We start from the raw sequence: 19,287 nt of genomic DNA, 5'->3' as shown, positions 1-19,287 counted from the left end.
TGTTAACATGAAATGTGATGATTCTGCTAAAGATGACCCACCCTCTCACACATGTTCAGTATTTCTCATGTGTTTTCATCTGATGTCTGTTTCCTTTTGGATTTTTTCCCTCTTCACCTCTCTGCATGAAGCTCCTGTCCATACAAAGCCTGGTGTTTGAGAGCTGAGTTTCTTGAAATCTAAACTTTTAGCAGCTGTGAGCATTTTTTTTATGAAAAACAGACCTATGCTGGAGTTAGTATCCAAGTACCAGGCACAGCATTCAGTAAAAACTTGATTTGTACTACATCTATTTTAAGTGCAAATCAAAGTAAATCTGATAATTATCTCACATATTTAAAGTGGGTGCAGGCAAATTAAGCTTAGCATTGTTTTAAAGGGATTTTCATATACACCAAAGTGATGTGCAACTCATTTAAAACAAAGCTGCTTGCTACTCCATCTTGACTCCTTGTGAGAAAAATAATCCTAACACTCCCAAGAAAGTATATAATTACCTTCAAAAGTTCTTCATTAAAATGTTAGGCTCATGCATGTGTTTACAGCCTGGCTTGGGCTCACAGCAGAAGGAATCTTCACGGCTTTTTGGAGCTGTGATTAAAGAACTGCAGCAATAATTCACATGCAATTGAGACTTTACTGGTGTGTGTGAGGGAATACTAGGGAAACAGAGACAGAAGAAGAAGACTGAAAATGAAGCATCTCAAGTAAAAGTATTTTTTTTTGCAAATTATCAATTAGCACAGTTATCAGAGATAGCTGTGAAAGAAAATCAGAATATATATAGATCTTATATATTCCATGGCATTTGAAGGTTGAAAGCTTTATAACTAACTTATTCTTTGCAATAACTAAGTTGCTGCTAAGTTAAGTTAGCAGCAACTTAACTTGCTGCTAAGTTTTCTTAGCAGCAAAACTTGGTAAAAGGTGCAGAATTTAACTGCTCCTCAGTTCCATTTTCAAGTATCATTTCTGTGTCAAACAAAAATCAAACAAAGTTTCCATTGTTTTGAAATATTTGCATCAAAAATAACAAACAGTTTTCCCCCTGACAGCACTAAAATATCTGGTTGGAATGGTTGATGGATTGGTGGCCTTAACTTGATCTAATACCGATGTTGAATCAAATGGATCTTCTAAGTTGGTACAGGCACGGAAGTTAGTGACGCAGTAAATTGCCTTTCATACTTAATCTAATTGAGGTCAGTACAGCAATATTAAATTGTGAAGAACTTGTCGACAGTCTGCCAAATCAAAGAAATCTTGGAGTTGTTTATGAAGCAGATTCTGTCCAGAGTTGATATTTGCTCTCTAAATGCATCAGTTTCCTGCTTTTCTTTCCACTTTATTAAGTACCTATTATGTGGGGGAAATGAAACATTTTCAGATTTTTTGATTACCAGAGAAACCTGATACCATTTAGTTGGTAGAGCTGTTTTAAAATTAAATCACTTTTCAAGTACTATAATTGAAACATTTTTTTTTTGTCTTCCATCAATTCCAACATCAGAGATGCCTTGCCACAGATGCAAGCAGGAGGCAATGAAAGTAAAATGTGAATATTTAAAACTGATGTTAGCAGCATTGCAGAAGCAGCAACTGATGTTACCAGGAGTTAAATTAATCTTGCTATGGACTCTGTAATGATAATATATATTTTTTCTTTTCTTTTCTCAATTGAAGCAGGAGGAAATAAGATGAGTACTTTAGTGTCTCCAGTAGCTAGTTGCTCCCTCATCATTCTGAAGACAGCATTAATCCAACTCTTAGCAGAATGAATGCTAACATCAGCATTAATTGCTTAAGTCAACTATTAGCAGAATTAGTTCTGTTTTCAGAATGTTGGTATTTTGCCAATTATCTTATTATCAGCTTACTAGATTTATTTATCAAACTAATCAGATCAACATTCTGTCAAAAGCTCCACTTTCCTTTGTGACTAAAAGTAGAATATTCCAGTTTTTGCTTGAAGCAGTTAGAAGAGCAGTTAGAAATGAACTTCCAAAAGTCCACTTCCATCCTTCCATCAAGGCAGCATAACAAATGCAAACGTTCACAGTGAAAGACTTTAGAGTTATATGAACTTTGAACAATACATTTTCTAAAGCTAATCAAGATATCTTACAGTATCCTCAGCTTGTAAAACCACAGCAGTCTGAATTCTGTTTTCAGGCTGCAAATTGTAATTTAAAAGATCTAATGTAATATAGAAAACAGCTTTATAACTTGTTCTGAAGTTGAACATATTATACCTGGGATGAATTTGCATTTGTCAATCGTGACAAATTTTTCAACAGTTATGTCCCTAAAATGTTAATGCACCAGCTGCAAGTTAGACACATTGCACTGATTAAAATCTATCCAGAAAACTTCTCTTGGCTTCAATGCTTCAATTTTACTGTTAAAAAAATTGTGAGAAGATGATTTTTCCATCCCTAGAAGGACAGGAGTAGGTCTGCTGCTGCAGTCTGTAAAATATGAAAGTGCACATATTCAACAGCTGTGAGAGAAGCAACTCAATATGTCTGTTTGTTGTTATTAATTCCCCAAATGCCTGCCATTAAAAAAAAGAGTTTACCGTGAAGCCACTGACAGAACTGTTCTGTGAAACCACAAATAGTACTTAAGGGATTATCTTGCTGCAGAGGAAGAAAGGAGGCTAAGGAAGTGTCAGTCAGTTCTAGGAAGGAAGGTGAGTTGTGTGACTGCAGCTTGGTGAAAATGTTTGATTAACGAGGAAGCTTTTCCCCCCAGGCGAACATGTGTGTGTGTGTATGTGTCTTAGGTAAAATCTCATTAAAATAACTGAGTCATTCCAAAATCATATTAAGCGTTACTTGAAGGCTGTTTGTTGAATCAATTTGGTATGTTTGTGTTTGTCAAAAGGCTCCATGTGTTTCTAGTCACAGCAGTTCTGCCTGTTAATTTGGTGGAATAAAGAGTGTTTGCTGTAAATTTGATGTGCCTGTGTGTGTGTGTGTGTGTGTGTGCGTGTGCATGCGCGTGTGTGTGGCTTATTAATTGCAGGCACAGTTGATGGATTTGAATCTGGCAACCGTAGCACCACAAACAGGCGGTGTGAAGGATGGTCAGACAACCTGCACTAATATTATGTCACCATGCTGTCAGCTTGTCATTAACGGTGTTTTGATTTGTTTTAGAAACAGAAAAACGTAAAGTGAAAAGGGAAAAAAATATTTTTTTTGAACTCATAGCTCTTTAATTGCCTTTTTATTATAGTTCTACAAACACAGTATCTTTTATTATGCTAGTTGTATAAAAATACATTGTATGCCTTATCTTTTAAACACTTTGTGTTTATAGTTCCAATAAGCAGAAGCTAAACCCCAATTTGCCTGTTTATCAATCAATAACCTGATTTTGTATCCTCACGTTGACATTTTGTCCATATCTGCTTTTGTCATATCTGTAAAACAAGTCTTCTATCATTTTACTTAACTAATTGCACATTGTTTTATTTTTCTTTGTAAATACACTAATTAATAATTTAAACAGTGATGAAAACATCTAATTTAATTTAATTTAGTATGTACATTACAGCCTATTTCAGGTTGTATTTCTTTTGATCTCCTTCTGAGCCAGCTGACTGATTTAGTGATATAATTCCTCAAAAAAGCAGAATATTTCAAAATGACCTCCTGCTTTGAGACATAATTCATTGCAGTAATCTAAGCATATTCTACACTATGAGTAGATATGAAAAATAAGTTTGAACTGTCAGTCTTCAAAGCAGATGTGAAATATTACCCTGGTAGGTATGAACTTACAGTTATATTTGGTATCAAACTTATATGGGTACAAAATAATCAAAGCTACGTGTATGAAAATGGGTAGTACCCATTTCCAACCCCTCGTTTGCGTTTTTTTATTCTTGTCTAATTGTAACTTCTCATAATAATAAAACAGTTGAAAATACTTCCTTTATATTTTTCATAAATCTTTGTTTGTATAATTATACAGTTCTAGATTGATGAGTTTAAGTATTTGTAAGTGAAGATGATCTAATGCTGTCTAAGCTCAATAAAAAGTGTGAAAAACAAATTTTGCTGAGCACCAATAGGAAGCTACGTAGCAAAAACAAACTTCAGCTTTATTAGCAGCTAACAGTTAGCTAGTAACAGATTTTTCTTCTCTGTCACTGTTTTTAGCTTTGCTGCCATACAGGCACTTTAAGTGGTGAAAGCTTCTTCAGTACTTTTGTAGCAAAGTTTTGTCTGCCAGTCCGACAACAAGCCAACTTCATAAACATAAAGGGCATTTCATAATGTACCCTGTTTGTGGCTGTAAAATAAGACTCCTAAACAACAGGGCATCATTTTAAAACACATCATTTCATGGCATTTCCTTCACCTGTTGAAGTCCCGCTTTGATGGTTTCTGGATTATATTTGGAATTTCATTTTCACTTGAAATACAGTATTGTTGAACTTTTATATCACATAGATCTTGTTACACTGCTAGCTTTTTTTTTTTGTTTTGTTTTTTTACACTGAATACAACTTAAACATTTCTTTTAATGGACCAGACAGATTTAAAGAGGAGCAACAAAAGCAAATGAGGTGAACCAGCGATGAATGTCATCAGCTGATGGTGCCATCCAGGACAGGTTACTGTGAAACACAATCTTTACTTTACCGATATAGAGCTGTTAACATGCCATGACAGTCTAATCATGATCAGTCTTCACTTTTATTGCTGACTGCTGCTACCAGAGGTCCATCCTGTCCACAGCATCATCATTCACAAAAACGTCTTGAATATATTTGGAAGATGAGTTTCAACATTTAATTTTCCTTTGGGATAAAGTATGTCCAGACTTGTGAAGTCAGGTTTCAGATTTATAACTGAAAGTTATTTTCTAAATTGAATGATTCATAATTATTTATGAGAAAATGAAATACAAATAATAGATGAGAGATTTTATTCACAGATTATATGGAATTCATGGATGTGGGAAATGCAGAAAAATGAAATGACTCCTTCATGCAAGTACAATGTCTCCTCTGTTTTCACCCTGCAGGGGTCAGAAGGCTTAAATTCTGGTTCCTTCCCTCCTTTCGCCCCTTATTCCTTCCTGGCAATAGGAAGTGTATCTTTGGCAGAGGTAGTGGCGCGGAGGAGACGGAGGAAGAATGGTGGCTTACCACAGTACAATTAAAAAACACATGCAGAGCCACAGCTGCTGTTTCCTACAATGAACTTGAACAGGTGCCCATTTAGAAATGTAAGAAGAGATAGAATAAATTTACATATAGAAAGGAAAAGTGTGAGAGTAGTGTAAAAGAGGTAAATTGTTATGAAGTCAAAGGTGGTAAACTTGGTTTATAAGAAGAGAGAAACGAGAAAAAAAGCAAAGTGAATGGAAACTGGCACAGGGAACAAGTACATGAGTGAAAGAAAACAGATGAAAGGAGCAGGTGAAAAAGAACATTTGTTGATTTTTTGGGAGGAAGGGAATTGCATTTTTACCATTCAGATATCCTACTTTGGTGTTTCCTACATAGTAACAGGGTTAAGGATTTCACAGTCTACCTCTTTTAACCTTTAGGGGTATTAACTCTCTGTTACTGTGTTATGATTTACTTCTTGAGGTGTGTGTGATTTGGTTCTCTTGTTGTCCATTTAGAAAACTGTATAAACCCCTTGGTGTCCCTCAGGTCCTCTGGGGTCTTTCAGACGGGTTTTACGTTTGGGGAGAAGGGAGGTCTGTGTGCAGGGTATTTCCCCATCAGGGTGCTTCATTTGTGGCAGCCTGGGTGTTTCCCCTTCCTCTCTTTGCTCTGCATGAGCAACAAGAAAAACACATAGTACAGTGAAATATAAGAAGATCTGAAAATATCTGGAAATATTTTTATAATTAGCTTCATGAAGAGTAAAAGCCACAAGCCTGCTGGTTCTGCCTTGTCCATTTATATTTCACATGGTGGGAGTTTTATTGACGCTGTCATTCAGGAAGCATTAGGCCGGTAGCAGGGCGGGTTGTAAATTCAAAATTCTGGAGCTTATATCAGATAAATGATTCAAACTGATTCAGTTACGTAAATCCAGATAACTTACTATTTGACTAAATGTTTACGAGTGATGCTGATTACTCAGTGTGTTGAAGTTTCTACAGGACACAGAGTGGGACCTCTGCTACCTCACATGGGAAAAAGTCAGTTGATGTGGTTTACATATCTGATCAGCAAGCCTCCCTTTGAAGGCATTTTGGGTTTCTACCACTGGGAAAAGACTCTGGGGCAGATCAAATTCTTTGGGGGACAATATCTTCTTCCTCTTCAGGGGACACCAAAATATCCTGCCTTAAGGTTTGGCACTGAGGAGGGGGATATGTGAGACTTCTGTCAGGGCCAACTACTTCCACAAGTTTACAAGTGCCAAGACTGCAGTTTTACTGAAATCTTCATTCCTCAAACACACATCTGAAGTGATGGATAGAGCTATTTTTTTAGCTAGTCACACCTGGTGTAAATGTTTTCCTCTTCTGAGAGCAGAAGAGGAAAACGGTTATACAGATGTCATTGCATAGCAGTTTTGAAATTACAATTTAACATATTAATCTCAACAATCATAATCTCCAAACCATCAAATTACCAAAAGAGTCACACCTGCTGATGATCAGTTATACAAGAGATGGATTAGAAATTTGGCTGGTGCCTGTACTATTAGATTATATGGGGAACAACAGGATTTAAGCACTACATCAGGGACTACTTCTACGTTTTTAGCCAAGTTTTTATCTCAGTACTTAATCATTGTAATATATCAAGTGCACTCATACATGCATCTGGCCTGTATGAGTGCAGGCCTGATTTAAAAAAAAATCTGTTTTGTAGCAAGTCCCTGTCCTTCATAACATAATAAAAAACTTACAGAGATATCCAACATCACATCGCATTAATAGATTGGAAGTTAATTGGGAACTTTAGAACTGTAGGAGGATGTACTTAATGTGCCATAAAAAAACAAATACTCTGTCCTAATATTGAAACATTTAAATCTAAATATGCCAAGGTATAAATAACTCTGGGCTTAATTAAATGTTTTGTCTGTCTTAGTTTATGATGTCAGATAGCACACACAATCAGGATGCAAAGATCTACTCTGATTTTCTTTTCCTTACGCTTAGAGACTTTGGGTGTCTGTTTAAAACTGTGTGTTGGTGTTGTCATGGCGGTGGATTGTTAAAACACTTTCCAGGGATGGACTGTTGTCTCAGACCAGAACAACAGGCCAACCACAACAGAAGCCAACTGAACAAACACACATACCCAAACTAGATTTAGCATCCTACATCTAAGGTACAGTATGTAAGTATCTGTTCACATGTGTAAATCATCATTCAGTTTTTATTGCATGGTGTGTGTTTTCATTTTAGAGTTATGTATATGCTATACGTATTGAGTAAAATTTACAGTTTATGTGTGTGTATGTATGCATGCGAGTGTGTAACTCACCCAGCGTTGTAAACGTTGTCTCTGATGTGGTTGGCTGTATTTAGACAGAGAGCAGAGAGTGCGGAGGAAGTAGACAGAGGCATGTATGCGTGCATTTGTGCATGTTTTTGTGCATCGGTGTGTGATTGTTAGAGACAAATACAGAAGTTTTATGTCACTACCAGACCTGGAAAGCTTTGTGTTCTTTTCTATCGTTGGTTCTTTGGACTAGCCACCATATATTTTTCTGTACATTATGTGTGTGCCGGTATGTGTGTGTCTGCATGTTGGTTAGTTGCAGGGCGTAGCTGAGCAGAGAAAAAATATCTTGGCCGACCACGGGAATGAACCCACCCACTATACCACACCCATAGAGAGAGAGAGAGAGAGAGAGAGAGAGAACCTACGCAATGGTCTCAGCCTCTCTCTGTCTTTAGGTTTTTGCATTTCTCAACTTTGTTGCCTCATCTGAAAACATAAGTCAGTATTTTTCACTTTTTCTTTGTTCATTTATCCAAATTTAAATGTTGATTGCATTTTGTTTTTTTTCCAAAGTCCTTAAATCTTATCAGACCTATCTCTTTTGTATTTTCAAATGTCCAAAATGAAGGATGAGAAAGCCTGCTGCTGTATACAAGCAGAAGGCTTTACATTCTACTGCCACTATTTGTACAAACAAGTTGTTTTAGAGTGAGAGTTAAAGTTCAGGAATCAAGTTCCTACAGCAAGAGGGTTTAGATACTAAACAAACTTGCCAGTTTTGTTTTTTCAATCTATTTGAAAAACATGTTTTAAGCCTTTAAAGTTATTTTCTAAAGACTAAGTTTTTTTTAATGCTTGAATCACTAATATTGTGCAAAAAGCTGAATTAACAAAGGTTTTGCACCTTCATCTCAACTTCAGATACGCTCGTGCAACCATGCTTATCAGGTTCAGAAGACGTGAGCAGTTAGCACTCCGTTTGCCGAATTGATCCTCCCTTCACAATCTATTTATGATTTTCTGACAAAACACTTATTGATTTTAATGCACTGCAAAAGATTGTAAATAATGATTAAATTATTCACTAGGTTGACCTAAAAATAAAAGGCATTGGAAGAAGTTATTCAGCCTGTCAGCTTTCTCCTTGTTTAAATAGTGTGTGTTGTAGTTCGCTCCCTTGTCGTTTCCCATCGACTACACAGATTCAGTTTTTTGACTCCACATAATTCTATCTAAGATTTGCAGCACAAAAGCACATGGGATCTCAACATAAACACTCACAAATTTCACAATCTCCAAACATGCACTTTGGTACAGACGCAATCAGATTCAGTTCTTAACAGATTCTGTCTTTCTGTCACACACATGAACATGGTGGATTCTGTAAATCAGCAAGTCTTCAGCTTCAGCGTCCGGCATGCTGACGGCACTGTGATGCGGGCGATCTGTGCGGCCTCCTCTATTTTGACTACGCCTCCCTGCAGATGAATGCAATGCTATGATCCACTGCTAACACATGAATCCAGGCAGAACATGTGGGCTTTGAACAGACCACAGATAGCGTCGTTCTCTTTATCTTTTGGACACGCTGACCTTTGTTGCTGTGGTTTTTGTTTCTGTGTCACTAGGAACAAACAAGTGTTTACAACTAGACTCTCTTACAGAATAAAGAAACCAGACACCTGTCATTTAAAGGATCGCACACGCTGCACCACTCATCTATTTGGTATTTGCAAGGTTTTCCCATTCACCTTTTGTGGACACATGATGAGATACACATGTTTAGATGTATTTGAACAAAAATAGTGAGTTCATTGAGATCCAATGGCCTCAAGAGCAGCTATGGGATCTGGTGAAATACAAGATTTACATCATTTACAAATTTGAAGCGAATGTGTGGCGCTGCCATGGCAATATGGACCAAAATCTCTGAGGAAGGATTCTGACACCTTGTTGAATCTGAGCCACAAAGAATTAATGGAGATATAAGGTGGAAAGTAGTCAATGAAATAAAAAAACTAACATTTGTGAAGCACTTTCAACCAATTTTATAAATAGAAAATGAAGACCTTTTGTAAAGCTGCACAGAGAATTGAAAATAACAGAGGATCACTTAAATCTAATAAAAATTTATATCAATGAAAATAACACAATACTGTTGTATTTTTTCATCAATGCAAAACAACCACATCTTGTGAAACCACCTCCAGTAAGTTATGCCCACACTTTCTTTAGAAAATGGCCAGTGATGTCAAACTCATTCAGAAAAAACTCTCAACTATTTGAATTAAAGTTATATGATGGATAATAAAACTAAAATACGTTCTTAAATATTTCATTGAGATGCTTTGTATTCATAACTACACTTAAATCCTAAAATCTGTAAGAAAATCATCCCATGAACCTTTTCTGTTGTCCTGAATTTCCAATTGTGATATTTTCTCGCCAGACGATTTCCTCCACAAAGTCTCCTTTAAATTGGTTCCTAAAATGACATCATTTATTTTTTCCATTCAAAGTTTGTACTGGGAGTATGATTGAAACCATAAAGTCAAAGGGAAGTAATATCTATAAATTTTAGACCCCTGATCAAGAACTAAGAAACTATTTTTGTTTAAACTTAAATCTTTTTTAGAAACCCAAACTAAGGCGGGAGAAGACGTGCAACAAAATCAGAAACACAGAATCTACGTGCAAGCCACTAAGTGCCCAAGGCCAGTAATGTCATTAGAGCCAGTCAGTACATAAATAATGTGACAGCCTTTTTTCCTTATCCGTTATGCCGACAAACATGCTTCTTAAAATGAAACACCTCCTCACTCATTCCAGAGAACAATATCATAATGGGTTTATTCTCCTAAGAAGCACTCACTATATCTAATAACATGCTGTTTGATGACATAAATTATCCATCTTTTAGTTTCCTGTTGAACAGATCTACATTGGACCCAGCTGGGTCAGTTTCATATTGAATTCAAAAACTCTAGGCTGTTTTAACTTTTCCAGCTAGTTGCTGTCCCACGTGAAAAGAGGTTAAAGTCACGTTGATCCCTTCATATCAGGATGGCGTGGCACACACAGCTCTGCACTGTTTAGTCTACACACTTCAACTTTGTTAGTTTGTTGAAGTAACAGACTGACATGACGTGACCTGACCCCTTTAGGCTTCCATACAAGAAGGAAGCTACCATCTTGTCTTACAACATCAATGTTTATCGACTCATTGCTACCACTCCCTGAAGGACCTGACCCTCGCACACAGTTTTATTTCATACTTTGGAAGTAAAAGCAAAACGTTCGACACTTTGGTCTCCCTGGGTGATTGTGAATGTTCCTGACCTACAAACATGTGGAAAGTTTTTGCAGATCTGCTCATTTGACTTTTATAATGTTACGCTACAGGATATAAGGCCAAGCATGAGAGTGTCCTCTGTCCTTACTGTCAGACGTCAGATTAGCCGTGACTTCTTTTTCATCAACATTTTAGGAAGGGGTACCTCCTGGCGATTGCAAAAACACTGACAGATTTAATCACATACCTTTTACAAGAAAAGTCCTTCAGGTTCAACATGGAACATATTCAGCAGTGAAAGACAGAAACAGGCAAAAGCTAGTAAAAGATTGCAAACACTAACAATCGTTTGATCATAATTATTGCAACAAACTAGATGATTTACACACACACATCTTTTAAGGAACTGTCCTTTCAGCACCACAAAATTAAGATGCATGCTAACAACTATTTTTTTATCATCAGAACACAGAGAGTTCATTGAGTTTTGTATTCATTGATGTTTTATATTGCTCAAACATCATGTAATAAATATAATTAGTGGAATTTGAAAAGTGAAAAGTGAGATTCAGTTTTGTGCACATAATTGTGCTTGACAGGGTTTATTAACAGTCTGGACAAGACTGGATATTTATGGAAAAAGAAAATATTTGCATTTCTGGACTTCATTTCCTGTCTCATTTTCTAAACATTCCCTCTATCCCTCAATTTATCCACTTCTCTTTCATTCTTCATCCTTCCATTCTTCTGTCCTTCTCTAACTTTCCCAGGTTTCAAAGTTAGCCTGTTCATTGTAGAAATATGTTCCATAACCTCATTATCAACTTCTGTTTTTATATCTCTAAAATGCACTAAAAGAACTAAAAAGTCTTAAAAACTGAGTGGTAAAAGTTTTGAATTGTGACATAAAAATGTTCCACAGCTCAACAAACAATTTCTATAAAATTGTTGCCCCCTGCCTCTGGATCTCATTAAGACAGATGGAGTTTGTTGTGTTTGTACTGAAAAAAAATATGGACAGAAAAAGTAAAACATTTATCTCAGAAAGGTATTGGTCATGTTTGTGAAGCAGACTGGCTGCCATTTGGCTGTTTGTTGTTCTTTAAAGAAAAAGAGAACATCTAACTTGAGTTTTGTTAGTTCACATTTATTTTGTATTTGTGTTGAAAAAACAAGCCAAGTAGGTGAGGGCCATTGACCTTTGACACCCAGCCGATGAGGGGTTGACCCCTGCCTACAATGATGATTACTGACCTCCATCAGTGCAGAGTTCCTCTAAAGCCACAGATTTATCATCAACATTAACCTGAAAGGATCGTTTTAATCCCACTTTCACTATCAGGATTATTTTAGATTACCTGGTCGTTTATATTGATAGTCAAATTTGATATTCAGATCATATTTGTGTAATCCTTTATTAGACAATATAATACAAAAACAAAATGTTCTGCAATGTTTATTGTGTTTCTTTGCACTCAAACCTTCTGATGAACTTTTTACCTCAGATATTAAAAATTGTATTAAGTCAGTATTACACATATGACCTTTGTGAAACAAAGCCATCAAACAACAGAGCACAGTAAGCCATCATAATGATTAGATTAAACTGACATCTGTAAACCAATAAAACGCCAAAATACGATCAGATCAATCTCTCAGTATCTGTGGATACATAACCAGGCTGCTGTTAATCAGTTCATAACCCATTAAACGCATCAGTTAGGCTCAGGCTGAATGTTTGACTGTTAAATTAAGATATTAAATTAAACAGCTCTATTCCTCTAATCTGATGTGACAGTCACTTTTATCTTTCACGCCAATCAAAAAAACAAGCGCTGTAATACTTTTGAAAAGCAGGCACTGTTTTAATCTTTTAATGTTGTTTTTCTATGAGTGTGGATGTACAAAGCAATAAATAAAATAGTCTGAAGTTTAATGTCTTAAAGTTGCAACTCAGAAACATTTTTGCTTGTTTGATTTGACCCGTGTGAAGCCAGAGAAGACAAAGTGTTAATACTGAGCCAACTAGGACGGTAGACACAGAACCGTTTTGGTGAGTATGTGTGAAGTGGAGTGCAACAGAAATAACACCTTGTTATAACCAGTGTGACTCCTGTTGATGGCTCATTTCAACATCACACAGACGTTCTCGCTCTTCAGCTTTAACCATTCATCCTTCTGGAACTTTTACTATAGGTCTGAAATGAACATTTTAATTTAACTAACATATTTCTTCAGTTTTGGGGATGCCAATCTAAGTCTGTAGAGAATCAGTGAAGGGAGCTGTCCTAAAATTAGGGTTATAGTAAGGAGGCCTTCCAACCTATCTTATCACCAAATATAAATCTAAGTATCAGTGAAAACATGCAAAACTCTACTCAGCAATTATAAAATGACCTTGATTGCTCTAATATCAGTTTTAATAAAATTGCATTTTGAATAAACTAAATAAACACTGATGCATGTTGGTTTTATTCAAAACGTATCATCCTCTGACATTGTGTTGTGTTGTGAGAGATATCAGTCTCCTTCTCTGTACCATACAAACCCTTTGGTTAAATAAAAACAATTTTAATTTTAAATTTCCCAGGGTTTTGAATTACTCTAGACTCATCTATACAAGGCAAAAACAATAAACTGTAAACTGGATCATATAAATAGTTGATTCAGATATTTATACCTAGTTGATGTTGTATAAAAAGTTAAGAGCAATCAAGCACCCATCTACTGATCATTTCACAGAACAAAACGAAGATAAAACATGTAAAAATACATATTTTGGAAAAACATTCACATTTTATTTAATCAACTGAATATTTAAAAAGAAGAAAAGGAAGTGGAACAAATGAAAAGGAAAGGAAAAAAAATCAATGCTACATCTTTCTTTCTTTCTTTCTTACTTTGCAGTTAAGGATAATTTCAGCACTAAATCTGTCTTTTCCAATGGGCCCAGTAGGTGACCTGGATATTTTTAAGGAGCCAGTCTGAGTTCAGATTAGTTCGATTAACATTTTATTTTGGTTTGACAGTTTTATATATATATTTAAGGAGAGCTAGGAGAGCAGAGAACCAGCACTTAGTAACTTTGTATCAAAGCAGAAGGGACATTAAAACGTCTAACCTCTAGGAACCTATTTGGTTGCTTCACATGTTTCTTATTGGTATTGTGTTGAGTCAGTGTGGACTGGCTGATATGAACTCACACATGGTGTTTGTTGGCTCAGCTGCTCAGGGGTTATGTGTCTTCTGTGTGAAGTTGTAACCAGACAGTTAGCATCAAGTCTGGATTAGCCTGTCGCTATGGGATTAACCCACCCAGAGCCACTGATGAAATGCTCTTGATTCACATAAAATACACATTTTCTTGAGGTTTTTGTTGGCAGCACTTGTAAAAAAAAAAAAAAAAAAAAACAGGAATGTGTTTGCAGACACTTTCACCATGACAATTTGTTTCTTTACAACTTCACTATCCTGACAGAGACACCCACGTCCCGTGTGTCTTTTAGTCTGATCGTAAAAGTTCTGAGAACAAAGGGAGCGGTACAGTAATTTGCATGTTGCTCTTATTGTATTCTTTAAAAGTTTTAATTATAGTTTAATTTGGTGGATTAGGTGTAAATTTGCATATAAACGTGTGTTTTCTTGTCTATACATATATGCCTCTCTTGTGTTTGTAGTTTTGTGGTTTTATGGTCGGGTGGGGAGACAAGTGGCTTTTGGCGGTGAAACACAGGCGGTTTAATGAGCCATCGCAATTAAGTTGTTACACTATGAGTCGGTACATTTTGTTGTTGCAGACTGATTTTATCATCTTTCATTTTTCTTCTTATGTGAGCAGAATTATAAAAAAATAGTCGTACAAGAAATCAGCTTTAGTTTCTTCGAATTCAAATGGTTTTGAATTGTTTTGAGGACAGAATGAACGTTGAACAGCGGTGGGTAGAGTACTCAAAAAGTGTTGACAAGTCAGGGTTAAAAGTAGCCATTTAAGAAATTACTTAAGAATAAAAAGGTATTTGGTAAAAAGGCTGCTCGAGTGCTGAGTAGCTGATCAAAACATTGGTCATTTAATATTTAACATAAGACAGAACAAAATATAAAGTTATGTGAATATTTTTTTAAAGACCAAAATGAAAATAATATGTAATGATATGTGTGTTTTTTTTGTTTTGTTTTGTTTTTTAATGTATCTTCAAGAATCATTGACTTAAAACAAGCTTCCCCATGTCTTGCTGAAAAGTTACTTTTAAATAAGTAGGTTTAGGCTTATTTCAAATGTACTAAGATATTTGCACTGGAAACTGGACAAAAATACTTGGTAAGATTTTGTGTTTTTGCAGTGTAGAGTATCCAGAGATGTTACTGAAGAATAGTGACACTTCATAGTAAAATCACTCAAGTAAAAGTACATAGTACAAAGTGTAGCGTGAGTAAAAGTAGTCCTAAAAGTAAATGTGACTGAGTAAATATAACTCATTACTACCCAACTCTGCTGTGTTTACGGCACCCTGCTGCCACACGGCACTCGAGTCTGTCTGTAAAGCCGTAGACGATGGGCCGTCTGATTAGCTTCTTTCTGGAGTCTGCGAGCAGATTGAGAGGACAGCCGGTTGTCGCCATCACGTACATCCGAGGACACAGACACATTCAGATACCTTTAGAGCCGGTTGTTGTAACGCAGTCTCCACTCACAGCGAGATACCAGGCTGTCGTCTGCGGTCTCTAAACCCTCTCCGTTCTCATGGAGATAAGAAGTGCGTCTCATTGTTGGCAGACAACAGTCCTGTTATCATCTTATCAGAGTGCCAGTTCAAGCTGAAGGAGGCGGAGCTGAAGACTGTGTGTATTCATGTGTGTGTCTTTACAAGGGATGGGGGATGTTAGATTAGGAGGAGTTTCTTTGTCATGCAGCAGGTGCTGTTGTCACTTAATTTGTTCTAAACGTGTTTACATCAGTCTGTTGCAAACATGAACTAGTCTTCATTCTAGAGCAATTAAATAACAACAGAGCCAAATCTCTTCTTTGTTGCATCAATCAGTTCTCTGCCCAGAAATGCTCCTTGACACAAAATTTTTCACATCTCTCAAAAGCATTTGTCATGTTACAAGGGCTATTTCCCATGTTGTAGGTGAAATGATTTACCAATGGAACTAGTAGTTCTCCATTTACATTAACCAATTATTGATTTAAAACAAGCTCCTGCATCTTGCTGAAAAGTTACTTGTAAGTTTGATCTTATTTCAGAAGCTAGACTAAAAATACTCAGTAAGATTTAGCGCTTTTGCAGTTTAATTTCCCTCCTTCCTTTTCTAGCTAAACTTGTATTTTCCTCGTAATCAAAAAATAACTGCCTTTTTTGTATGTCTTGTTTTTCCTGATTTAGAAAAAGAGAAGAAAGAAGTTTCCAGAGAGCCATCTGAGGCAGATGTGAAAGAGGAAGCAGGGGTTCCAGAGGAGACCCTCAAGGAGGTGAAAAAGGAGAAAAAGGAGTCATCAAAAGACAAAAAAGAGTCAAAGAAGGATTCCAGCAAAGAGCCCAAGGATGACACGAAGAAGAAAGAGTCATCTTCTTCCAAGGAAAAAAAAGAGAAGAAGGAGAAGGACAAAGAGAAAGAAGGAAAGGAGTCTGGGGACAAAAAAGTGTCCAGGAAGTCCTCTTTAAAAGTAAAAGAGAAGAAGAAAGACCCGGAAGCCGCAGAGGGCTGATGGAAGCAATGCAATATGTTACCTTTATATGCATTTAAAAATATAAAGTTCATCTTCCACACATATACTGTTTACATGTCAACATAAACAGGGTAATCTAACAGGAATATGTCCATTTATACGGTTTACATATGCATTTAATTGTAAATATTCTCTGTTAGGGTTACATTTGTCAGTGGCAAAACCATTTCCTCCCAGATGTTTTTACACAACCGCGCTGATCCGCTGCTCTTCTGCTGAATCCGCAACATATAGCCGTTCAGCGAGTGTGTTTTCCAACTGTGGTGAGCTCTGAGCCGACGAGGGGTGATGATGAACGCAACCTCCTCCTCCTTCTCGTCGTTGTCTTCGTCTTGCCTCAGCAGCATTTGAACCCGCAGCACTAATTTCAGCCAGGGCCCCAAACCAGCTCACACCCACACACACTTCGAGGGTTCACCGGAGCCCTCGCCGCCTTTCCACCAGGAATAAAAATCGCCTGGCTCGTCCAGCCGCCTCACTGCTTCCGGGTAAATCAAGGCTACATCCCACAGCTGCCGCTGCTGCAGCCACCCCCGTCTGACCTTCACCGCTTTTTTAAGTTTGGTTCACTCAAGAAGGACGTGTGCTGGCGTATGGACACGTACTTATCCCCTTGGAGTTCCAACCTTTGCTCGTCTGTGGTTTAAACAGCTTCGTTAATGTCAGTTTAAAGAGAATAAAGAGAAGAAATAGGAGTGAAACGAGAAAACTAGACATTTTTTAGAAGCAAAAATTGCTGTGTTGTAAGTCCTGTGGAAAAAAAAACTCAGATTAGTACAACAAAACATAAACACTTTTGCAGATTTTATTTCATTTCAGGGCCAATTAGACAGACATAGTTTGAAAGTTTCCTTAAAGGATTCAAAGACTACATTTAAGAAACACCTTTCATAAAAGACAATTGTATCTTGTCTGTTTGGTGATGATTTTCACATTATTATGAAATTAAAACACATTCTAATTATGTCTGCATGTCCACACAACCTTGGATGCAAGTTTTAGAAAAACTACTTTTTTTCCCATTTTGATGCATGCTCACACACACATTTGTACATTTTTTGTCATCCAAGTGGATTTTAAGATTTTAAGAATTTTAGGTGCATTTCTGTTAGAATTAACATTTGAAGACTCCTGCCATTGTTGCTGTGCCAGCAGCTCTGCGTTACTCTCTAAGTCCACATTAAGCATGTCTGTGGGTCCAGTTTAAGCTGTTTTCTTGTCCGGGATACTTATTCTTATTTTTAGCTTGTATTGTGAAACAGATGGCTGTTTGAAATGTTGGTCTCAGCCTCTGTTGTTTGAGCAAAAACCTCATGCCCTCCTGTTTGAATATAGTTTCCCCTCCATTTTTAACATTTTTTTAATGTAGATATTTGATTATTTCACACATGTTTAAGTGTAAAAGTTGAAATAGCGCCATCTTGTCTTTGCCAAGAAAGACTGTTAGAAATCTTGGTGATTTTGTAAAGTATCCACTGGATACCATGCACTATAAGTTCCAGTTTCATATCAGTCTGGACGTGTGAAATGTTTGAAATGTGGAGCAGGTTTTGGTTCACATCCATCAGGCTCCTCCTTTGAGTCTGCTTTTATAGCCATTGTTTATCCCAGAAGACATTTCTGTAAAAACTTTGCTAACTGTGAAGCCTGTAGTTAAAGTCCCCAAACATGAGAATAAAATAAGCTTATTTATGATTATTTAGTAATAAAAGTGTCTTACTTTAGGCAGTTACTGCCTTCTAATTGTGGTTGTGATTGTGCAATATTCCTCCTTTTGTTCTGCTGGTGGGGAGTAAATTACCTTCATTGAATGTGATAAGTTTTCATCTTTTGCCAGTTAAAACGTCATCCACATTGAAGTACATCTTAAATATATATTAACTCTGAGCAGTCATTCCCCATGGCCTCCAGCTGCGCTGGTTCAAGAGTTGTAAGTATATTTTTGTCTGAATTTATTTTGTATGCTGGCGAAACAAGACGGGGTTATTTTATTGACTTGATAAATTATAGTTATCTTTTTAGCCTTCAACCTCATCTTCTGACATGTTTCATGATTCATTAAAGAAAAGTTTAGAATTTAAATTTACGTCAAAAGTTCATTTTGGATCTGACCTTTTTACTGAAGCACATGTTCGATTTCCCAGTTTTCCATCGTCTCTCATAGGTAGCGGGAACTTTTTATTCAAGCAACTCTCCTGAGAATTTTTTTAGCCATCTCAGCCATCATCAACCTGATGAACACGGCTGTCTGCAGACTTTTAATGTTACTTTTTTTTTTCTTTTTGGCTATAAAAGCAGGATCAGCTACAGGTCGTAGGTGGTAAAAGGTGCTAAAACAAAGTCATTTCTGTTTAATTTGGAGGCCACCAACAGACTGTGCAGATGAAGTTACACTCCCATGATTTTAGTTTTTCTTTCTCTTTTTTGGTAAATGTTTTTATTTCTGTCTCAGCCCATATTATCTCACTATCAAACAAAACCCTTTCTTCACTGTGTTTAACACTGCTAAATTTCTTCCATTTATATATCCATTTCATCCATCTCATACCCTGAAGTTCTGTTGTTTTTTCTTGTCTTTTTGTTCCTTTTGGATTTTCTGCTTTCTTTTCATCTTTCATCCTCAGTCCACTTCTTGTTTTGACAGTTTTTTAAACTTTAGATTTTCATTTCCTCCCCGCGACCTTAAAAATTGCTTTCTGATGACTTCTGTTATCTTCTTTCATCGTCTTTGTTAGCTTTATACATTTGCTTCCTTTCTTTCTGCACCACTCCATCCATCAACCTTCACAAAACTGCCATCTTTGTTTTGGTTTTTTTATACATATTTCA

General features: G+C 36.5%; 1 protein-coding gene across 1 annotated transcript in view; it reads left to right on the top strand.

The window, feature by feature from the left end:
* LOC103153695 (nucleolar protein 58-like) overlaps window positions 1-18,156 on the top strand; it is a 66,482-nt gene extending 48,326 nt beyond the window's left edge. The window contains exon 2 of the mRNA XM_007574712.2: window positions 16,115-18,156. Coding sequence (XP_007574774.1) covers window positions 16,115-16,437 — 323 coding nt within the window. The 3' untranslated portion in view covers window positions 16,438-18,156. The remainder of the gene's footprint in view (window positions 1-16,114) is intronic.
* The last annotated feature ends 1,131 nt before the right edge of the window (window positions 18,157-19,287 follow it).

This window comes from Poecilia formosa, unplaced genomic scaffold (assembly GCF_000485575.1).
Source record: "Poecilia formosa unplaced genomic scaffold, Poecilia_formosa-5.1.2 Scaffold359, whole genome shotgun sequence".
Taxonomy (NCBI): domain Eukaryota; kingdom Metazoa; phylum Chordata; class Actinopteri; order Cyprinodontiformes; family Poeciliidae; genus Poecilia; species Poecilia formosa.
Note: the sequence above shows the minus strand (reverse complement) of the source record. Positions and strands in the feature narration are given on the sequence as shown.